This window comes from Delphinapterus leucas, chromosome 17 (assembly GCF_059928025.1).
Source record: "Delphinapterus leucas isolate spDelLeu-1000000601 "Yukka" chromosome 17, BTC_Dleu_Yukka2, whole genome shotgun sequence".
In the NCBI taxonomy this organism is placed as follows: Eukaryota; Metazoa; Chordata; class Mammalia; order Artiodactyla; family Monodontidae; genus Delphinapterus; species Delphinapterus leucas.
This window is the reverse complement of record NC_143145.1, coordinates 34,725,380-34,748,398: the sequence shown is the minus strand read 5'-3', so window position 1 is coordinate 34,748,398 and position 23,019 is coordinate 34,725,380. Positions and strand designations below refer to the sequence as shown.

Sequence of the window (23,019 nt, the reverse complement as noted above, 5' to 3'; positions counted from 1 at the left end):
CGTAACACTCCACCCTGCTGGGCACATAGTAGCCATTCAACTTTGGCTGGCTATTGGTGTCATTGCCAATTTCCTCACAGGGATTTTCCATTTTCCTCTTAGCCTGTCCCATGCTTCTTAAGCTACAAAACTTCAAAGCGGCACTTTTGTTTGCATTTTTGCTCTTTTGTTTTTCCAGTACTCTCTAGAATAAGGGCCATTGGAGACTGGCCCTGGTAAATTAGAATCAGCCTCTGCTGTACCCAGATCAACTCTTCTATGTGAAATGGGCTCAGTGTCTTTGGACCCAGCTTATGCCTGACTCTCTCTTCCTTAAGAGTGAGTTCTTCTCCCAGCCCCTCCTTGGTCCCGCCTGCAAAGAGTCTCCCGACAGCCCACCTCAGGGATTCTTTAAGCACTTCTAAATTCCCAATGAACACGGTCTACATTAAACTATTATAACATTAGTAATTATTATGGCCCCCCACTTCCCATCATCTTCAACCACATTATCTTGTGCACTGCAGTCACTGAAGTGTGACCAGGAGTCCAGCACAGCAAAAAAAATGGGTTTTTCAAAAAATGCTAGTATTTTGCTACTTCTTGATCCCTCAGTTTTAAGCAGTATCTACTGACCTTCCCTTAGAGAAGACGAGACTTTAACTCCATTCTTTTCTCTTCCCACAGCACACACGTGGACCCTGCCCATATAGTTACATCATAATTCTGTTTAGTTTGATAATCAGTGTTTATCGATTACATGGTGATATTGAAAACGGAGCCATGTAGTAAGTCTAGATTACTTTTTCTTATACAACTTTTCATTTTCCTTAGGAATAACTTTCTTCGTTTAGTTTTCTATGTACTTATCAGCAGTTTCACTTCAAACTGTCGTTCTTTAACTCTCCCCTCAAAATGTTTAGATTTTGCTCTCAATTCTATCCTCTTGAAGAAATCTCTTCCAGAGCCTTCAGACCTTTGCCAGTTTAGATCTTTTCCAGTCCACCCTTCAGACCTGGTGGAGCACTGTCTCCTGGGAGGTCCCTTCCCTTCATCCTACGGATTCTCTTCATCTTTTTCTTGGGGCCTGAATTCAAACTCTTCATCTTTCCTGTTTTTGTTTTCTCCTTCTTGAGAAGAGTGTATGAAAGGTAAAATTTCGAGAGCGTGCAAGTGAAACTGCCTTTATTCTAACATTTAATCGATTGTTGGGAATTTTAAAAATCTAGACAAAAATAACTTCTTCAGAATTTTTTTCTTCCAATTTTATTGAGATGTAATTGACACACAGCACTGTATACGTTTAAGGTGTACAGCATAATGATTTGACTTACATACATCATGAAACGATTATCACAATGAGTTTAGTGAACATCCATCATCTCATATAGATACAACATTTAAGAAATAGAAAAAACATTTTTCCTTGTGATGAGAACTCAGGATTTACTCTCAAAAACTTCTGGAGGGGCGCAGTCAAGATGGCGTACTAGGAGGACGCGGAATTCGCGTCTCCTCAAAACTAGGGCACCTACCAGGCACCGGTGGGGGACCACGGACACCTAAGGGGACAGGAAGAACCCCCCAGCGACTGGGTAGGACATGGGGCATGGGGGAGTGAAGGGGGAGAAGTGGAGGCGGGACGGGACTGGCACCCCTGAAGGGCGGCTGGGGGAGGGGAAGGGATCCCTCGCCCGAAGGGGGAAATTGGGGAACCACTGGGAGGACAGAGGATCAAAAGGGAGTGTGGCCAGGTTTCCCTTGCCCACTTGGGCCCCCAGGAACCTGCTGAGATCCCGGGCGTGATCCTCAGCCCACCGAGGAGGTCCAGCCGCGCGGGTCCTGAGGGAGTGGGAGGGAGGGAAGGGGGAGCAAAAGTAAAGGCTGGACCTCCGGGACCGGTACCCCTGAGGGGCGGCTGGGGGAGGGGAGGAGTTCCTGTACCCAGCGGGACCCACCCACGGTTAGGGGTCCAGTGGCGACGGGGGAGACCCTGGCGGAGACGGTGGGGGAGGAGTACGAAGAAACAGAAGGGAACGAGGCCAGTGCTTTCCCTGTCCACTTAGGCACGGAGAAGCCTGTTGGGCTCCTGGGCCTAATCCTCTGCCCTCGGAGCCTCCCTCTTGCCGTGCAGAGCCCGAGCCCCGCCCCTAAACCCCACCCAGGGCCCCACCTCTACACTCGGAGACCCCCTCCAACGAGATGGGCCTAAACCCCACCCAAACACCCTCACTCAGGGCCCTACCTCCAAACTCGGGAACCCCACATTCCGGAGGCCCTCCTTTCCACGTGCTGCCTGCCCCCTTCTGCGCAGGTCCTAAGCAGAGGCCCCGCCCCACGCTTGAACGTTGCCCGCCTAGGCCCCGCCCCACACTCAAACATCACTCCCCACCCGCCTAGGTCCCCCCCCAACCCCCCCACCCCACCCCCCCGCACCTGCCAAAGTTCCACCCCCCCACCTAAACTCCGCCCCCATAGCCAAGGCTTTTTTTTTTTTTTTTACCTCTTTTAGTTTGGGATTCTGTTTTACCTCGTTGATTCATTGTTGTTGATTCTTTTATATTTTTATTTTTCCTAATGAATCTTTTATTTTTCTAATTTTTTAAAATTTTAATTAATTTATTATTTTATACAGCAGGTTCTTATTAGTTATACATTTTATACATATTAGTGTATATATGCCAATCCCAATCTCCCAATTCATCACACCACCACACCCCCCACCCGCCACTTTCCCCCCCTTGGTTTCCATATGTTTGTTCTCTACATCTGTGTCTCAATTTCTGCCCTGCAAACCGGTTCATCTGTACCATTTTTCTAGGTTTCACATATATGCGTTAATATACAATATTTGTTTTGTTTTGTTTTTGCAGTACGCGGGCCTCTCACTGTTGTGGCCTCTCCTGTTGCGGAGCACAGGCTCGGGACGTGCAGGCTCAGCAGCCATGGCTCACGGGCCTAGCCGCTCTGCGGCATGTGGGATCTTCCTGGACCGGGGCATGAACCCGTGTCTCCTGCAGTGGCAGGCGGACTCTCAACTACTGCGCCACCAGGGAAGCCCCATACGATATTTGTTTTTCTCTTTCTGACTAACTTCACTCTGTATGACAATCTCTAGATTCATCCACGTCGCTACAAATGACCCAATTTCATTCCTTTTTATGGCTGAGTAATATTCCATTGTATATATGTACCACATCTTCTTTATCCATTCATCTGTTGATGGGCATTTAGGTTGCTTCCATGACCTGCGTATTGTAAATAGTGCTGCAATGAACATTGGGGTGCATGTGTCTTTTTGAATTATGGTTTTCTCTGGGTATATGCCCAGTAGTGGGATTGCTGGGTGATATGGTAATTCTACTTTTAGTGTTTTATTTATTTTTATCTTTATTTTATTTTATTTTTAGCAGTACACGGCCTCTCACTGTTGTGGCCTCTCCCGTTGCGGAGCACAGGCTCCAGATGCGCAGGCTCAGCAGCCACGGCTCATGGGCCCAGCTGCTCTGCGGCATGTGGGATCTTCCCAGACCGGGGCACGAACCTGTGTCCCCTGCATTGGCAGGCGGACTCTCAACCACTGCGCCATCAGGGAAGCCCCTACTTTTAGTTTTTTAAAGAACCTCCATCCTGTTCTCCATAGTGGCTGTATCAATTTACATTCCCACCAACAGTGCAAGAGGGTTCCCTTTTCTCCACACCCTCTCCAGCATTTGCTGTTTGTAGATTTTCTGATGATGCCCATTCTAACTGGCGTGAGGTGATACCTTATTGTAGTTTTGATTTTCATTTCTCTAATAATTGGTGATATTGAGCAGCTTTTCATGTGCTTCTTGGCTTTCTGTATGTTTTCTTTGGAGAAATCTCTATTTAGGTCTTCTGCCCATTTTTGGATTGAGTTGTTTGTTTTTTTTAATATTGAGCTGCATGAGCTGTTTATATATTTTGGAGATTAATCCTTTGTCCAGTGATTCATTTGCAAATATTTTCTCCCATTCTGAGGGTTGTCTTTTCATCTTGCTTGTAGTTTCCTTTGCTTTGTAAAAGCTTTTAAGTGTCACTAGGTCCCATTTGTTTATTTTTGTTTTTATTTCCATTACTCTAGGAGGTGGATCAAAAAATATCTTGCTGTGATTTATGTCAAAGAGTGTTCTTCCTGTGTTTTCCACTAAGAGTTTTATAGTGTCCAGTCTCACATTTAGGTCTCTAATCCATTTTGAGTTTACTTTTGTGTATGGTGTTAGGGAGTGTTCTAATTTCATTCTTTTACATGTAGCTGTCCAGTTTTCCCAGCACCACTTACTGAAGAGACTGTCTTTTCTCCACTGTATTCAATTGCCTCCTTTGTCATAGATTAGTTGACCATATGTGCGTGGGTTTATCTCTCGGCTTTCTATCCTGTTCCATTGATCTATATTTCTGTTGTTGTGCCAGTACCATATTGTCTTGATTACTGTAGCTTTGTAGTGTAGTCTGAAGTCAGGGAGTCTGATTCCTCCAGCTCCATTTTTTGCCCTCAAGACTGCTTTGGCTATTTGGGGTCTTTTGTGTCTCCATACAAATTTTAAGATTTTTTTGTTCTAGTTCTGATTGAATCTGTAGATTGCTTTGGGTAGTACCGTCATTTTCACAATATTGATTCTTCCAATCCAAGAACATGGCCACCATCACCCTGATACCAAAACCAGACAAAGATACTACAAGAAAAGAAAACTACAGGTCAATATTTCTGATGAACATAGATGCAAAAATCCTTAACAAAATACTAGCAAACAGAATCCAACAGCACATTTAAAGTATCATACACCATGATCAAGTGGGGTTTATCCCAGGAATGCAAGGATTCTTCAATATATGCAAATCAATCAATTTGATACACCATATTAAGAAAATGAAGGATAAAAACCATATGATAATCTCAATAGATGCAGAAAAAGCTTTTGACAAAATTCAACATCCATTTATGACAAAAACTCTCCAGAAAGTGGGCACAGAGGGAACCTACCTCAACATAATAAAGGCCATATATGACAAACCCAGAGCCAACATTGTTCTCAGTGGTGAAAAACTGAAACCATTTCCTCTAAGATCAGGAAGAAGACAAGGTTGTCCACTCTCACCACTATTATTCAACATAATTTTGGAAGTTTTAGCCACAGCAATCAGAGAAGAAAAAGAAATAAAAGGAATCCAAATTGGAAACGAAGATGTAAAGCTGTCACTGTTTGCAGATGACATGATACTATACATAAAGAATCCTAAAGATGCTACCAGAAAACTACTGGAGCTAATCAATGAATTTGGTAGAGTAGCAGGATACAAAATTAATGCACAGAAATCTCTTGCATTCCTGTACACTAATGACGAAAAATCTGAAGGAGAAATTAAGGAACACTCCCATTTACCATTGCAACAAAAATAAAAAAATACCTAGGAATAAATCTACCTAAGGAGACAAAAGACCTGTAAGCAGAAAACTATAAGATGCTGATGAACAAAATTAAAGATGATACAAACAGATGGAGAGATATACCACGTTCTTGGACTGGAAGAATCAACATTGTGAAAATGAATCTACTACCCAAAGCAATCTACAGATTCAATGCAATCCCTATCAAACTACCAATGGCATTTTTCACAGAACTAGAACAAAAAATTTCACAATTTGTATGGAAACACAGAGGACCCTGAATAGCCAAAGCAATCTTGAGAAAGAAAAATGGAGCTGGAGGAATCAGGCTCCTGGACTTCAGACTATATTACAAAACTACAGTAAGTAATCAAGGCAGTATGGTACCAGCAGAAAAACAGAAATATAGATCAACTGAACAGGATAGAAGCCCAGGGATAAACCCACACACATACAGTCACCTTATCTTTGATAAAGGAGGCAACAGTATACAATGGAGGAAATACCGCCTCTTCAATAATTGGTACTGGGAAAACTGTACAGCTACATGTAAAAGAATGATATTAGAACACTCCCTAACACCATACACAAAAATAAACTCAAAATGGACTGAAGACCTAAATGTAATGCCAGACACTATAAAACTCTTAGAGGAAAGCATAGGAAGAACACTCTGACATAAATCACAGCAAGATCCTTTTTGACCCACCTCCTAGAGAAATGGAAATAAAAACAAAAATAAACAAATGGGACCTAATGAAACTTAAAAGCTTTTGCACAGCAAAGGGAACCGTAAACAAGACGAAAAGACAACCCTCAGAATGGGAGAAAATATTTGAAAACAAAGCAACTAAGAAAGGATTAATCTCTAAAATATACAAGCAGCTCATGCATCTCTATATCAAAAAAACAAACAACCCAATCCAAAAATGGGCAGAAGACCTAAATAGACATTTCTCCAAAGAAGATACACAGATTGCCAACAAAGACAAGAAAAGATGCTCAACATCACTAATCATTAGAGAAATGCAAACAAACTACAATGAGGTATCACCTCACACCAGTCAGAATAGCCATCATCGAAAAATCCACAAACAGGGCTTCCCAGGTGGCGCAGTGGTTGAGAGTACATCTGCCGATGCAGGGGACGCGGGTTCGTGCCCCGGTCTGGGAAGATCCCACATGCCGCGGAGCGGCTGGGCCCGTGAGCCATGGCCGCTGAGCCTGCGCGTCCGGAGCCTGTGCTCCGCAACGGGAGAGGCCTCAGCAGTGAGAGGCCTGCGTACCGCAAGAAACAAAAAACAAAAAACAAAAACCCCTGAATACTCTCTTACTTCCTGCACACGCAGACTGGAGTTAGCACACAGCACGACCCCAGGATACCCAGAGACCTCAACAGCGTGAACTGTGATGAACTTGGACCACTGCCACTCGGTTGGGAAGTCCAGAGTACAGTTTCCGGGAGAATATATCTTGTAGATCATGATAACCAAACAACTCAGTTTACAGAGCCACGGTTACACCACATCATGAACCACCACTGCCAACTAAAGGAGCCCAGCCAGCTGCCGCCACTGCCCAGTGAGGGCTCCGTGGAAGATGAGGCGCTTCCCGCCCAGAGAGATGAGAGAGATTTAGTCCAGAAACTGAAGGTCCTCAGACACGAACTTTCACTTCAGCAACCCCAAGCTGGTCATTGCCACATGGAGATATCCAGAGAAGAAATATTTGAGTATCACTTGCCGTGTGCTGCAGGTTTTCTTCTCTCGGCTTCTGGGACACCACACCTGTTTGGTTTTCCTCCCCCTCTCTGCCCTCCTCTTCTCAACTTTCTTCTCAAGTTCCTTTTCCTCTACCCATCCTCTACAGAGTGGTTTCTTCAAGGTTTGATCCCAGGGCATCCTCTCTTCTCCCTTCTACACTCAGGGAATCTCTCACTTTTGTTCTTGGCTCCGACACCCACCTTCCTTTGACTTGCCATCTTCTCTATCCAGTTGCCTATTTATCTCCCAAGCATGTTTAAGTTCAAAGGAGCCAAAATGGAACTCCTTCACTGGGAGATTTTTGATTACTGATTCAATCTATTTACTAGTAATTGGTCTATTCAGATTTTCTATTTCTTCCTCAGTTTTGGTAGGTTGTATAGTTCTAAGAATTTTTCCAATTCTTCTAGATCATCCAGTTTGTTGATATATAGTTATTCATATGATCCTTTGTTTTTCTGTGATGTCAGTTGTCATGTCTCCTTTTATTTTTATTTATTTATTTTTAAATATTTATTTATTTGGCTGCTCGGGTCTTAGTTGCAGCGTGCGGGATCTTTAGTTGCAGCATGTGGGATATTTTAGTTTTGCAGCATGTAGGATCTAGTTCCCCGACCAGGGATCGAACCCAGGTCCCCTGCATTGGGAGCATGGAGCCTTAACCATTGGACCACCAGGGAAGTCCCTAATGTCTCCTTTTACATTGATAATTTTGTTGATTTGCAAAGCAGAATTCCTGATATTTTTCTCTAAATTTATTCCTCATCAAGTCTTGTTACCAAGTTCAAGCTCATACTGCTCATTGCATGACAGGCCAATAAATTGAGAGATGAGCTGTTGGGGCAAGGAATAGCGACTTTATTTGGAAAGCCAGCAGACCAAGAAGATGGTAGACTAATATCCCAAAGAACCATCTTCCCCGAGTTAGAATTCAGGCTTCTTTCACACTAAAAGGGGAGGGAGTAAAGTCCTGGTTCCAGCCAGACTCCGGAGGGGATGTATTAATTTCTTCCTTCATGCAGCCATTCCTGGTAGGACTGGCCAGAGTGTTTCCTGTGAGCTAAACAAAGGTATTTTAGCTTAATGCTCATTATCTGGGAGGCAGGGTTCCTAGAGATGGGCTATTAAGTATAATTTAAGTTCATAGGCAACATCCCTTTAGTGATTAACTTGTAATAGAATACAAAGTTTCTTTCCTGTTATAGTCTCCCACATCTACCCAAATATGCAAGCAGAAATCAGAGTCGTTCTTGTTTTCTCCCTCTTCCTTATCCCGACATCCAAAGCATCAGCCAGCTTTCTTGACTCTTCCTCCGTAATGTGTCTCAAATTGATCCATTTTCTCCATCCTCATTGCTACCACGTTAGTCTATAAGCGACTGTCATCTCTTGCCTTGACTCTTGCAAAAATGTCCAAACTGGTCTCCCTACTTTTTCTCTTGGCTGTCTAAAATCTGTCCTCCACACAGGTGATCTTTTAAAAACCAAAGGTTATTCTCTCTTCTGATAAAAATACTTTGCATTGCTCTTAAAACAAAATCCAAACTTCTTACCATGGTCTACAGCAGACACCATGGTTTTTCTACTGGGCACCTGTTATTTCTCTGGGTGCATCTACTTCTTCTGGGTACCAAGTCTCCTGCCAGGACATTGGAGCCCTAGAGGTGCCAAAGCACATATCTCTCTTATTTTTGTATATGTTTCATCTGGTTGGTTGAGTGCAAGGGAGGGAACTCTATGCCCTAACAGCAAACATCTTTTGAGTGAAACTATTGTCTAGTTTTGCTTACAGCCTCCTCCTTTCTATAGGATTTGGACACAAGTTCACAGAGGAGGGGAGTTTGGGAGACCAGGGGCATGAGGAGGGCAAGAGGTGACTTTTAATAACAGCACTGGGACGCAGTAGGAACCATCCCTCTTTCTGATAGCAAAGACCTTGCTCTTTGAGCCAGCTTGCTTTCCCCAAATCGTCCTCCCAAGAGGCTTCTCAGCCTCTCAAGCAAATAGAGCCACCCAAGCCTATGTCTAGATAGATTTAGATATATTTGAACAATTTAGCTTTACACTGTTCCCCACCACAATCACCTGCTTTTCAAAAACTCTGTAATCACTCCAGGCCCTGCCTTTCCCCCCTAAAATATCTGCATACATGCTGGAGGGACCAAAAGAAATACACTGTTCTTTCTGTATGGGGCTTATTAGTAAACGCACCTAAAAAAATCCTGAAGTTCTATTCTTATTTGAGATGCTTTAAGAGTGAAAACACCTGCTCTCTGGCCTGTGTGATAGCAGCAATTCTCTGAGATTCGGAAGTGAGTTGCTTGCTGGTAGCTGAGAACCTGAAATTCACATCAATTCATTCAGCCTTATGAAAGAATCTAGCAGGAGGTAAAATCAATTAATGCAGATAATTCAAACATTCTACCAGCCCACACGTAATGTTTTGCTAGCTTATTTCTCCCCAGCGCTGCCAGGATCACACCCTATGCAACACAGATAATAAACAAAATCAAATTGTCGCTCTCATATTTGTGGCTTGTTCCTGGATTTGGTCTCATGGTTGTTTATGAGGGAGTTCTAAACTGTGGAAGGAGTATTTTTCACCCTATTTCCAGTAACTGTTCTATTTTTCTCAATCCTAGATAGGATTACTCACAGCATAGACACTGCTTGGAACTGGAAAATTTCTCCCACGGCCTTTTTAATCTTCATTTTTCTCCTGTGAACAGTAGGAGAACACACGTAGCTTTCCCGCAGTGGGGTTGCCCTTGGAGAAGACCTTGCAGGCTCTCCACCCTGGAGCCATGACATACGCAGCTACTTAGATGTTTGCAGGTCGCCAGCCCAGGTGAACAGCTCTCAAGTGGGAGATCAGCCTTGTGATCAATGAGTGCATGGACTTTGGTCATAAAGACCTGGGTTTAACTCTTGGCTTTGGTGTTATGGTTGACATTGGATAAGACACTTAGCCCCCCTAGGTCTCAGTGTTCTCATCGTGACAATGGGGCTTTTAATGGCACCTACCTCTTAACATTGCTGTGAAGAGTAAATGAGCTAATCCATGTTCAAAGTGCTTATTATACAAAGACTAGGACATATAAGTTCTCTGTAAATGTTGGCTATCATTAGTCACAGGAGCTGGGTGAAGGACTGCTGTTCCCCCGAGTATACCTGTTCCAGCCTGGAAGCCGTCTGTGTGCAGCCAAGGGCCATCTGATCCACCGTCTATCAGAAAGGTGTTCTTGTGGGGATGGACACCAGCCAGTAGGCCCGGTCAGTTTCCATGGTCACCTCTGGGTGCAAAAGGCAGCTGCCTCTGGGCAGAAACTGGTACCTGTCTATGAGCTCTCTGCCTGTCTGGCCAGAAGTGGAGACACCAAGAAAGGGAGAGGGGCCTCTGTACTTTCGGAGTCCCACTGGGGGTTAACTTAGCTTGTCCCCACTCTTTGTCTTGCTCTGAGGATGCCAGGGCTTTAAGGACACTGTGAGAGAGCAGGTCCAGGCAGCCCAGCAATGTCAAAAACTGGACAGAAAGAAGACCCGGCTGTCACAGTCAGTCAAGGAGGAACAGTGACAAGAATAAAACATTTTTAAGGATTAAAATCATAGCTGCCATCTTTTGAAGACTTGCTATGTGTTAGGACTTGTGTTCAGAACTTTCCAAGCACCGTGCCCTCTTGCCAACAACACTGTGAGGCAGGTACCATGCTTATTTCCATGTCATAAATGAGACCAAGGCACAGAAACATGCTTGTGGCCTCACAGTTAGTAAGTGTCAGAGCCAAAATTTGAACACAGGTTTGTTTGAGGGGGAAAATGCACAAAACATTCTAAATCCTTGGTTTACCTACCCCCCAGCACAGGCAGAGTCAGGTGAACCTCCCTAACGGACAGCGCACCGGGAGCTTCATGCATCTGGACAAATTCTGCCTTCAAAATGCCCCATGGGCTCTCTCGGCTTCTTTTCATCAGCTCCTGAGCTGCCAGCTCTCTGCCGAGGCAGTGCTTTCACTGGATTATTACAAATGAAAGACCTGATTGTCTGTCCTGCTCTTTTTTTTCCTTCCCCTATTTACTATAATCAGGAAGTCATGTTTTTCATTTAGGGTAAGGCAATTACTTTTCTGCCGACTGAAGACTAGCAGAAAGCAAACTGAGCCTCATTTCTACATTAATTTTATGGGGACAGGATTGAGAGATGGCCTGACTTTCCAGGGTCTCACCCCGTCTCTTCTAGGTCTATTCCTTATCTGATGAAGGCATCAACCACAACAGCCACCACCGAAATGGCATTGACAGTGTAAATGACTGTGGTCCTTTTCCCCTCACCTGGGAAATGATGAATAAAAGTTGCCATCTGCTGCCCTGAGCTCTGCTGTGGTGTGATCTAACTTTATACTTAGGTCTAGTTAACGGTCTGCCTCGCCTGAAGGAGAAGTGTAATAAGTATGAAAATCAATTTTTTCACTTGCCTGGGACTCATTTTTATTTGCTCTGCCTGTAGAGGCAAGCAACTCTTTGCAAAGGGAAATGAATAAGACACACCACCTCTCTTTAGTGATCAGAAGTCCAGGTTAACTGTGATATGATTAAGCAAACAGCAAACAAAAATGGTCTGAAAGTGCTTTCTTTTCTTTCAGAGAAAGAATCTCAATTATCTAGCCTACTCTGTGCTACGTGAACATTTCTGAGAACCTTCAAGAGCCCCAAGAAACAAGTTGCCTCCATTTTCCAGGCCACGGTCAGAGGTGAGGAGAACATTCTGTTTCACATCTTTGAGCTTTGCCTTAGAAATGCAAGCCCCGGAAGTGCAGAGGACGATATTATTAATTCAGCCAGTACAATGTTAGAAGACATAGATCATGATGACTCTAAAGGTTCTTAAGAATATGTAATGCTATGTGGGTATTTTATCAAGACCTTCTCTGGGTTTTCAGAATTCTCTTTGGAAGTAGTTCTGTGTGACTATGCCTTTCTGGATCTATTCTCACCTCTAATTCAGTACCCCTCTTTTCCAACTATCACAATCTACAATTTGAATTTGTTCTGACAATTAAAAAACTCACCCGTCCACCTCATCATCACCAGATTTTCCTCTCCAGGCCATTTCCAGTAGAATGTGGCTCATATTCCTTTGTGAAAGAACAAATTGGTTATTCCTTACATCTTACTAATGAGCAGTGCTACACAGAAAGGAAGCATAATGAAATCAGAAACTCGGAAATACCCGCAACTGCTTTGTCCCGGGTTTTTATTCGGGGTATGATAAAGTGCCACGGGACACTGATTCAGGCACTGAGACAGATTTTGAAGTTACTGAAAGAACTTGCTGAATTTCTTTAGAATTAACCCAAAGGAGCAGACCTCTCTTCTCATGAGAATTATTTGGTTTAAAGATGAGTGGAGGGAGAATTTAGTGTTTCATTTCACATTTAAATTTCATTTCCTATATAAATGTTTTGTGGTATCATATTTAATTACTTTTGTTTTCCAAAATTCCCTTTTTCACATTTTCTAACCTCCTCAACCAAGTCAAAAACCCATTTCCCCTTTTGCCATTTTAATATTGATATTTCAGTTTCCCTTTCCTGTTTCCACCCTGGTTGTCACGTTTACCCCATCTGTCTGCATCACCTGAAGTCCAGGTGCATCGTACATTTCCCCCGGGGCATGGAGTCATTCTTCAAAGGCGAGAGATGCATGAATGGGCCCACGTCAACTGGCACTTGCTGACTTTTTTTACCCAGATGCAGAGAATGGTATCAGATTTTGTCGTTTGGGGCGCTAACCTCAAGCTCTTCCTTCACGACAAAAATTACAGTTTGTAGAATAATGAGGACCTGTCAGCTAGCCAAGACTGGGGACTAGGAGGGGTGCTCAGTGGAAGCTGCTTTAACGTCCTCCAGAGGGAGGGTAGGGGCTGCAGTTCTGGTTTGCTCTGCTGAATCTGGAGCAGTGGAGTCCTTGCTGAGGGCTGGCATTCAGGCCTAAAGAGACTTACCTGGGGTCCGCCCTGGAGGCCAGAACTATTGCTGCTATTGCTCTTCCTCTGTATTACTTTTTTTCACTTGGAAAATTGAAACTTATAAGGCGGTGAATCTATCTTTACTCATTTTCAGATGACTGATCCTGATGGCAGGTTTGGGGTCCTGTGGAGCTTCTGTTCTGAACCCTGACCGCCTCACCCAAGGTCTCCTTTCCCTGGCTCACCAAAGTTTGGGCAGAGCCAAGCCCAGTGCTCCAGTTTCCATAGAAATGAGTCAGGGGTGGTACCCACCACAAGGGGTGTTAAAGTCTCAGATATGTTATTTTGAGAATCCCATCACGTAACAAATACTACTCAGCAATAGTTTTTTTTTTTTTAAGGTGTGTAAGTTTTATTTTGTACTGTCTCCTCCTTAAAAAAAAAAAAAAAAAAAAAAAAGCCTGTACGCCATACAATGTTTTTTGCCACATATTCAGGTATTTTTTAAATTTTAATATATTGACCATTATCTATCTGGCATATCGTGGCTAATACTTATTTTTAAAAAAACTTTCTGTACACCTGGCATTAGTGAGTATTTCATAAAAGTATGTAGTCCAATATTATTTGTTTGTTAATCCAATCTGAAAAGCCTTCTCTTTAAATGAAGGACTTAAATACATTATTAATTATTATTATATATTTTCCCATCTTCTATAATCTAAGTCTACATTTATATTTTTAATATTAGCTTGTATCCCTGTTTTATTTTTTTTTAACATCTTTATTGGAGTATAATTGCTTTACAATGGTGTGTTAGTTTCTGCTTTATAACAAAGTGAATCAGTTATACATATACATATATCCCCATATCTCTTCCCTCTTGCGTCTCCCTCCCTCCCACCCTCCCTATCCCACCCTTCTAGCTGGTCACAAAGCACCGAGCTGATCTCCCTGTGCTATGCGACTGCTTCCCACTAGCTATCTATTTTACATTTGGTAGTGTATATATGTCCATGCCACTCTCTCACTTCGTCCCAGCTTCCTCTTCCCCGTCCCTGTGTCCTCAAGTCCATTCTCTAGTAGGTCTGCGTCTTTATTCCTGTCCTGCCCCTAGGTTCTTCATGACAATTATTTTAGATTCCATATATATGTGTTAGCATACGGTATTTGTTTTTCTCTTTCTGACTTACTTCACTCTGTATGACAGACTCTAGGTCCATCTACCTCACTACAAATAACTCAATTTCATTTCTTTTTATGGCTGAGTAATATTCCATTGTATATATTGCCACATCTTCTTTATCCATTCATCTGTCAATGGACACTTAGGTTGCTTCCAAGTCCTAGCTATTGTAAATAGAGCTGCAATGAACATTGTGGTACATGACTCTTTGAATTACGGTTTTCTCAGGGTATATGCCCAGTAGTGGGATTGCTGGGTCGTATGGTAGTTCTATTTTTAGTTTTTTAAGGAACCTCCATACTGTTCTCCATAGTGGCTGTATCAATTTACATTCCCACCAACAGTGTATGAGGGTTCCCTTTTCTCCACACCCTCTCCAGCATTTATTGTTTGTAGATTTTTTGACGATGGCCATTCTGACAGGTGTGAGATACTGCATTCAGCAATAGTTTTGAAAGGCATAATCGACTTCATTGCCCTGGATGACTTTGGCTAAGGCTTTCCAAAGTTGCAGCCATCCCCACTTTAAAATAATTCATTCTTTTGTTTGTTTTTCAACTTGATGGAAAAAGATGACTAATCCATGCCAGTCGAGTTCTAGATTCTGAACAGATGGTTTAACATAATTTATTACACTTTATATATTACATTTAATTTATTACACTTATTCTGAAAGTTTTGGGAGAAAATTCAGTACCAGCTAGAGAGTCGTAATTAAAGGAGCACAGAGCCAAGCAGAGGCTCCAAGCCCCTATTGAAACTTCAGCTCTACCAGAGACAGCACCTTCTTCTGTGACTCTGGGTGATTCCACAAACCTTTCTGAGCTATGATTTCCTAGTTGGTAAAATCGAAGGACTGGATCAGCTGATCTCTAGGTTTTTCTGGGTTCAAAATTTCTCTGAATTTATGGCACTACATAATAGCCAGAAGAGATTCCATGAAAAAAATAGACTGTTCCTCTGCGATAATGATTTGGTAGGGATGGTGGTAAGAAATTTTGTTTTTAGGAAGGTTGATAGTAGTAACATCATAAAGTGAAGGAAGGAAAAGAAAAAAAGGCTACCATTTACCAAACTTTTGCTGTGTGCTAAGCAAATTCACAGACATTATCTCACGTGAAAACACATAATTTCGGACATTTCCTCTGTAAGGGAGAGAGATGCCATTGTTTCTCCTTTCCCCCAAAGTGCAGTGATAGGTAACATTGATGAGTGCTTTCTATGTGCCAGGCACTCTTCCAAGCCTTTACACCTACTCACACAATTCATTATCCCCATTTACAGATGAGAAAACTGAGGCATAGGTGATAGTAACTTGTCCAAGGCTATCCAGTTGGTAAGTGGCAGCGTCAAGCTCCACACTCAGACAGTTGGGCTCTAGAATATATATTCTTAACCACATCCTCATACTGCCTCTTGTCATTCATTCATTAAGCAAATATTTGATGAGCATTGACTACATGAAGGCATTGAATTAATCTTTCTTAAGGATTCCAAGCTAAATGAGACAACATCCTTGTCCTTGAGAAGCTTAAAATATACATGGTAGATGTTCAGAAATGTGTGTGCAATCGGTGACCACACTTAATCCGAGAACTTTACAACTATCTCCTGTTTTCTGGAAGTGTTTGCAATTCCATTCACATCAGTGGACAGTACCTGGCAAGAGGGAGCCCTGCTCCAGGCCCCTGTTCTAGAGGCCCTACTCTGGTTTTCTCTAGGGGCCAGGAATCCAGGGGCCATGGGCTGCCTCCACCTGGAGTCTGGGCCCCAGCTCCTTCTAACCTCCCTTCTGGGTATCCGGGACCTTGCAATTCCCTGCCCCAAAGGCCCTGACCCTACTTCCAGAGCCTGCATTGGAAGCAAGCCCCTTGAGGGCAGATTGCATCCCCCAGCCACAGACTCCTCAGCCAGCGGGTGGCCAAAGGCAGCGATCTGTAGGAGGAGAGTGTAGATGGAACGTGGACTTGTGGGTTTACAGCGACGTGTGTCCACAAGGACTCTTGCAGAGCAGGACTGACTTGGGGGCAGGGAGAGGAGTCACAGACTGGGTCAGCTTGGCCTGCTCTGCCATGTTCGGCGCAGAACTTCAAAGACTCCGAAAATTCTACTTTAGAACCTGGCCTTTCAGGTCGTTATGAAGATAACTTGTCGAGATAAGAGGATAGAACATATTTTTCCTAAGTGTGCTAACTTGGTTTATAAACCTTTAAAAAGTAGATATATGGTATGAGGGTTTCCATTTATACTTTTACTCAGGCCCCTTAGCCTGTCCACAGGTTTTGAATGGGCAGTTGTCTGATCTCAGCACTTTTTAGGGGTCCTTCTACATGAGGTTTCAAAGTCCTGCTGCTGCTGTCTCTACCATCAACCCCCTCTTCTCCCAACCGGCTACCTAAGGGCCCTACAGTAGAAGCTTCTTGGCCGCCATGGAGCCTCACCTCGTCCTCCTCCCCCATCAGCTCCCTCCCACACAGTGGGTTCCATGTGCCACTATTTCAGTCACTTCCTGGTCCCTCTGTCTTTGCACATTACCTCTTCCCAGGCTTGGCTGAACCCTCACTCATCTGGAACTTGCACCCGGGTAGCTGAACTCTGCTGAGGAATCTCCACAGTCAGCAGCCTCAACTGGGCTGAGGACTGCCCCCCAAAACCTACAGCTCAGTCTTCCAGTCTCTGTAATAATGATGGAATCCTTCTCTATTTTTCTCAGTCTCTGAAATCCTCCTCCACCCACTCTCAGTGGCTAACCTTGCTTCTTACTTCACAGAGAAGATAAACCCCATCCCTTTGGAGAACCCTCAACATCCTAGTTCCAAATCTGAAATCCTCCCAGCCCTCCTCCTGCACTCCTGTTACAATAGTGCAGATAGAGGTGCCCTCCTCCCACGGGGGCAATCCCATCGCACTTCTGTGGCTCTCCCCCTCCTACCCCCAGGTTTCAGTATCCTCACCTCCTCCTCTAGCCCTAAACACGCTCTAGTTTCTTCAATTAAAAAAAGAATTCTAATGTGGACTTTCCCTCCAGCTGCTACATTGCTGTCTCATCCCTCGCCTCTCCTTTACTCTTGAACCCACTTCAATTTGGCATCCACTGCCAACATTCCACTGAACTTGACCTCCCTGATGTTAGATCCCACGGTCCGCTTCTCGGTCTCCGTGTGATGCGATCTGCCTTTTGTAGATGCACAGTCAGAACTCTCTCCTCTCTCAAGATCGTTGACGTGCCACGCTCCTCTACGATTTCCCCTCTATGGCCTTTGCTGGCTCTTTCCCTTCACTCACCCTCCAAATGTTGAACATCCTCCGTGCTCACTACCAGACTTGTCTTCCCATGCTACCTCCCTAGGATCTCACTGACTCCTATGGTCCCAGCCTGGACCTCTCTTCTGGACTCCAGCTTTGTATTTATCTAGCTGCCAACTTGACATCTTCCTACACATGTCACCTGGGCAGCTCAAAGTCAACGAGATCACAATTTCACTGCACCTGCTCCCTAATCTGACTCTGATGATCCCCATTCCCGCCTCTTTTCACACTCACCACTCCAGCTTAGCCTCCTCCCAGAGCCTCAGGAAGCTGGGTTGGCAGAGTACCTTCCTGGGGTGTTAATCCACATGGGCACTGAAACATCGCTGGAATCGATCAGAAACATGATGCCGGTTTACGCAGTTTTCCATTCCTGTCTCCGGTCACTGGCAAAATGTCAATTGGCCCTATTCCCAATTGGTACATATGTTAGATACCTTATTTAGAATCTGAATATGTGACAAGAAAAAATGATTGTTATTTATGATCCTCCACTGCCTGGTAATGGAGGATCTTTCAAAGCTGAATGTGGACAATATCTTCGCCCTTCAAGTCTTTGATACGCCTGAAGAAAGTGTTAAGCTGTGGTTGAAATATCAAACGAGGAGTCAGATGCTGGGACAGAGGTAAGTTGCTCCTCATAAGAAAGGGAGCAAGACAGGGGACAGGAGAGATTGAGCTGCAAGGGGTTGGGGGCGGGAGGCAGGAGCTGGGGAGGTTGAACACTAGAAAACAAGAACAGGGAAGGCCAAGCTATTTGGCCAAGCTATTCAGGTATATTTCATATGCTGATATCTCCTAAATTAAGTTTCTAGCTGAGACCTCTCTCCTGAGTTGTAGACTTAGAGCCATGTGATAAGGAGAACTAGCACTTATAAAGCCACTTGTACTATATTCTGGCAACTAAGCTAAGTGCTTTACCTATGTGAACTCATGTCTCAGAGGCATTGCAAATTCAACCAAAACAGTATTCCTCATCTACCTGCCATTTCCAGACCTCTCCATGCAGATAACAATACTAGTTTGCCTCTAGGATTCCTCTTCTCAGTAACTGGCAATGCTATCCACCCAACTCTTCGCATCCTCCCACATCATCATCTCTCTCTGCGAGCCTCCTAATGCTCTCCCAGGACCCAGTCTGGCCTCTCTGCCACCCGTTCTCCACCTACCTCCAGAGTGACAGTTCACTAAAGCAGATCTGATGCTGGCAGTGCGTGGCTTCAAGCTTACCAGTGTTTCCCATTGCTTTTAGGATGAAGTCTAAATCCCTTTCTATAGTCCTTTCCATGCCTGGGCTGGCCCAGACTACTCCTGCAACTCCTCTCATGCTCATCTCATTTCCTTTGCTCACAATGCTCTGGCAGCTGAAACAAGGTTGAGAAGACCTGCTGGGGCGTCTTAAAAGGAGAAGCAAAGCCTGCAGAGGAATGGCCAGCCTGGGCCCTGGGGTTTGGCAGGCTCTGGGCTCAGCGTGAGGAGGAGGAGCCCCTGATCTTGGCTCAGTGAGTCTTTGCTCACTTCTGCATTATGGATCCTGATTAGTACCTGCCGGAGGGACGTCTAACAGCTCTGTGCTAAACTAGATCTTCTTTAGTCCACATTACTCATTCCTACTATGTGCCAGGAATGCCCTGGACTTAGCCTACCTACTAGATGCTACATACTGAGTGCTATAGACCATGTAACCTAGTCTACATTCTATCCATTATATAGGATATAATGAATACTATACCTATATTCTGTATACTTTATAAGATATAATAACAGTACACATTACAGTATATATACGATTGGTAATAAACAAAATGTATTAGATGGGTATTATATCTACTAGCAGTGTTTTGCCATAATAGGTATTTAGTAAATATATGTTGAATGAGGGAACATACCTCAACATAATAAAGGCCATATATGACAAACCCACAGCTAGTATCATACTCAGTGGTGAAAAGTTGAAAGCGTTTCCTCTAAGATCAGGAACAAGACAAGGATGCCCATTCTCACCACTTTTATTCAACACAGCAGTGGAAGTCCTAGCCACAGCAATCAGATAAGAAAAAGAAATAAAAGGAATCCAAATTGGAAAGGAAGAAGTAAAATTGTCACTGTTTGCAGATGGTATGATAATATATATAGAAAATCCTAAAGACCCCACCAAAAAACTATTAGAACTAATAAATGAATTCAGTAAAGTTGCAGGATACAAAATTAATATACAGAAATCTGTTGTACTTCTATTCACTAAAAATGAACTTTCAGAAAGAGAAATAAGGAAAATAATCCCATTTACAATTGTATCAAAAAGAACAAAATACTTAGGAATGATTCTAATCAAAGAGGTAGAAGACTTGGAAAACTAGACATTGATGAAAGAAATTGAAGATGACACAAATAAATGGAAAGATATACTGCACTCATGGTTTGAAAGAATTAGTATTGTTAAAATGACCGTACTCTGCAAGGCAATCTACAGATTCAATGCAATCCCTATCAAAATACCAATGGCATTTTTCACAGAGCTAGAACAAATAATTCTAAAATTTGTATGGAAACACAAAAGACCCCAATAGCCAAAACAATCTTGAGAAAGAACAAAGCTGGAAGTATCATGCTCCCTGATTTCAAACTATACTACAAAGCTACAGTAATCAAAACCGTATGGTACTGACACAAAGCAGACCCATAGATCAGTGGAACAGACTAGAGAGCCCAGAAATAAACCCATGCTTATATGGTCAATTAATCTATGACAAAGAAGCCAGGAACAGAAAATGGGGAAAAGACAGTTTCTTCAATAAATAGTGTTGGGAAAACTGGACAGCTGGATGCAAAAGAATGAAACTGGACTACTTTCTCAAACCATATACAAAACTAAACTCGAAATGAATTAAAGACTTAAATGTAAGACCCGAAACCATAAAACTCCTAGAAGAAAACATAGGCAGTATGCTCTTTGACATTGGTCTTAGCAATATTTTTTTGGATCTGTCTCCTCAGCAAGGGAAAAAAAAGCAAAAATAAACAAATGGGACTACATGAAATTAAAAAGCTTTTGCACAGCAAAGGAAACTACCAACAAAATAAAAAGGCAATCTACTGAACAGGAGAAGACATTTGCAAACAATTCCAATATCCACGATATGCAGAGGACTCATACAACTTAACATCAAAAAAAATTGAAAAATTTAAAAATAGGCAGAGGATCTGAATAGACATTTTTCCAAAGAAGGCAAACAGATGGCCAACAGGCATATGAAAAGATGCGCAACGTCACTAATCATCAGGGAAATGCAAATCAAACCCACAATGATACCACCTCATATCTGCCAGAATAGCTATCATCAGAAAGACAACAAATAACAAGTGTTGGTGAGGATGTGGAGAAAAGGGAACCCTCAGGAACTGTTGGTGGGAATGTAAGTTGGTATAGCCACTATGGAAAACAGTATGGAGTTTCCTCAAAAAATTAAAAGTAGAACTACTATATAATCCAGCAATTTTACTTCTGGTTATTTACCAGAAGAAAACAAAACTACTCATTTGAAAAGATATATGCACCCCGGTGTTCGTTGCAGCATTATTTACAATACCCAAGATATGGAAGCAACGTAAGTGTCCATCAACAGATAAATGGGTAAAGAAGATGTGGTATATAGACAATGGAATATTACTCAGCCATTAAAAAAGAAATGAAACCTTGCCATTTGCAACAACCTGGATGGATCTAGAGAGTATTGTGATAAGTGAAATAAGTCAGACAGAGAAAGACAAATACTGTATGATATCACTTACATATGGAATCTAAAAACCAAACCAAACAAACAAAACAAGCTGAAAACAGACTCATAGGTACAGAGAACAAAAGAATGGTTGCCAGAGGGGAGGAAGGTGGGAAGGTGGGTGAGATAGGTGAAGGGGATAAAGAGGTACAAACTTTCAGTTATATAATAAATAAGCCACGAGGATGTAATATACAGAATAAGGAATATGGTCAATAATATTGTAATAACTTTACGGGGACAGATGTTACTAGAATTATCATGGTGATCATTTCATAATGGATACTAATGTCAAATACTATGTAGTACACCTGAAACTAACACAGTATTGTACATCAAATATATTTCAATTAAAAGTGTATATATAATCTTGAATGAATGAAAACAATACTTACTCAACACTATGGCATTCTGACAGAGCCTCGTCATTGAGGATTTATTCTTTCAACCCTTCTTTCTTAGCTGTCTCTTTAAGGCAGTTTCCTTCTTTTACCACGTGTCCTGGCTCCTTTGGGACAGGCAAATTCTTTGGCTTACCCAAGTCTGAGCTCTAAGTGTGCGCACATGGAGCACGCAGAGCTGAGTGTGCACCTGGAATATCAAGGCTCTCAGTGGGTTTGGAGGGAAGCCTGCCACACCTTCCAGCCCCATCCAGAGAGAGTGTTCCGGCTGCCCTGCGATTCCTGAGAACAAAGTTCGAAGTCACAGAACTGGAAAGGGTGTTAGTGACAGAGAGTCCAGCCCAGCTCTCTCAGAAATTATAGGCCCTACTCTCTGCTCCTCAGACCAACTAGGACAGGCAGGGGGTCTGACTGCTCCTTAATTCTTCGTAGCAATAGTTTCTCCCCTGTTTCTGGGCTGTCACCAGCTCCACTGGTTTTGAACAAGTGGCCAGAAAGCTTGGGGTACCTTCCAAAGCCCCCAGGATGGATGAATGGAACGAAGGTGGAAGGAAGAAAGGAAGGAAGGGAGGGAGGGAGGGAGGGAGGTTGGGAGAGACGGAAAAATAAAGGAGTAACCCTAGCCGGCGAGGCTGAACCCCTCGCGGAATCCACCCACTCCCATACCGCCCTCCTCCTATTCTCAGGCCGCCGCTCTTGCGTCCCACGTCCGGCTGGGGCGCACCGAGGGAGCATGCGGGGAAGCGTTTGACTTGGCACGGGGTTGGGGGTAGGGCAGCAAGGGCGAGGGGAGGTGGGGGAGGAGAGGTGGGGAAGGGGAGGGCCTTGGAGGAGGAGGAGAGGAGGGGCGCGCTGGGAGCCGGCGCGGCGGAGGGGGCGACTGGCGCCGCGGGAGTTGGGCGCCTGGCTGCGGCGCGGGCGGGCAGGCGGGTCGAGGGACGCGATGCCGACCCCGCCGCCGCCGCCGCCGCCGCCTCTTCCTCGCCGGCCGGGGCTGCGCCGCCGGGGCTGAGCCGCCCTAGAACCGCGAACCGAGCGGCCGCTGGGCGCGCCAGCAGCGCAGGAGGATGGGCTGCGGCGGAAGCCGGGCGGATGCCATCGAGCCCCGCTACTACGAGAGCTGGACTCGCGAGACGGAGTCCACATGGCTCACCTACACCGACTCGGACGCGTCGCCCAGCAACGCCACCCCGGACAGCGGCCCCGAGGCGGGCGGCCTGCACGCAG

At 43.9% G+C, this 23,019-nt stretch overlaps 1 protein-coding gene across 2 annotated transcripts in view; it reads left to right on the top strand.

Annotated features, from left to right (window-relative positions):
- BAALC (BAALC binder of MAP3K1 and KLF4) overlaps positions 1 to 23,019 on the top strand; it is a 149,124-nt gene that overhangs the window by 29,710 nt on the left and 96,395 nt on the right. Inside the window, exon 1 of one of the 2 annotated variants that reach the window (XM_089898838.1) lies at positions 1 to 23,019. This exon is cut by the window's left edge and continues 29,710 nt beyond it. In XM_089898838.1, the coding sequence (XP_089754964.1) occupies positions 22,860 to 23,019 (160 nt within the window). In that variant the 5' untranslated portion in view covers positions 1 to 22,859. The other variant, XM_022584654.3, reaches the window with a different exon arrangement.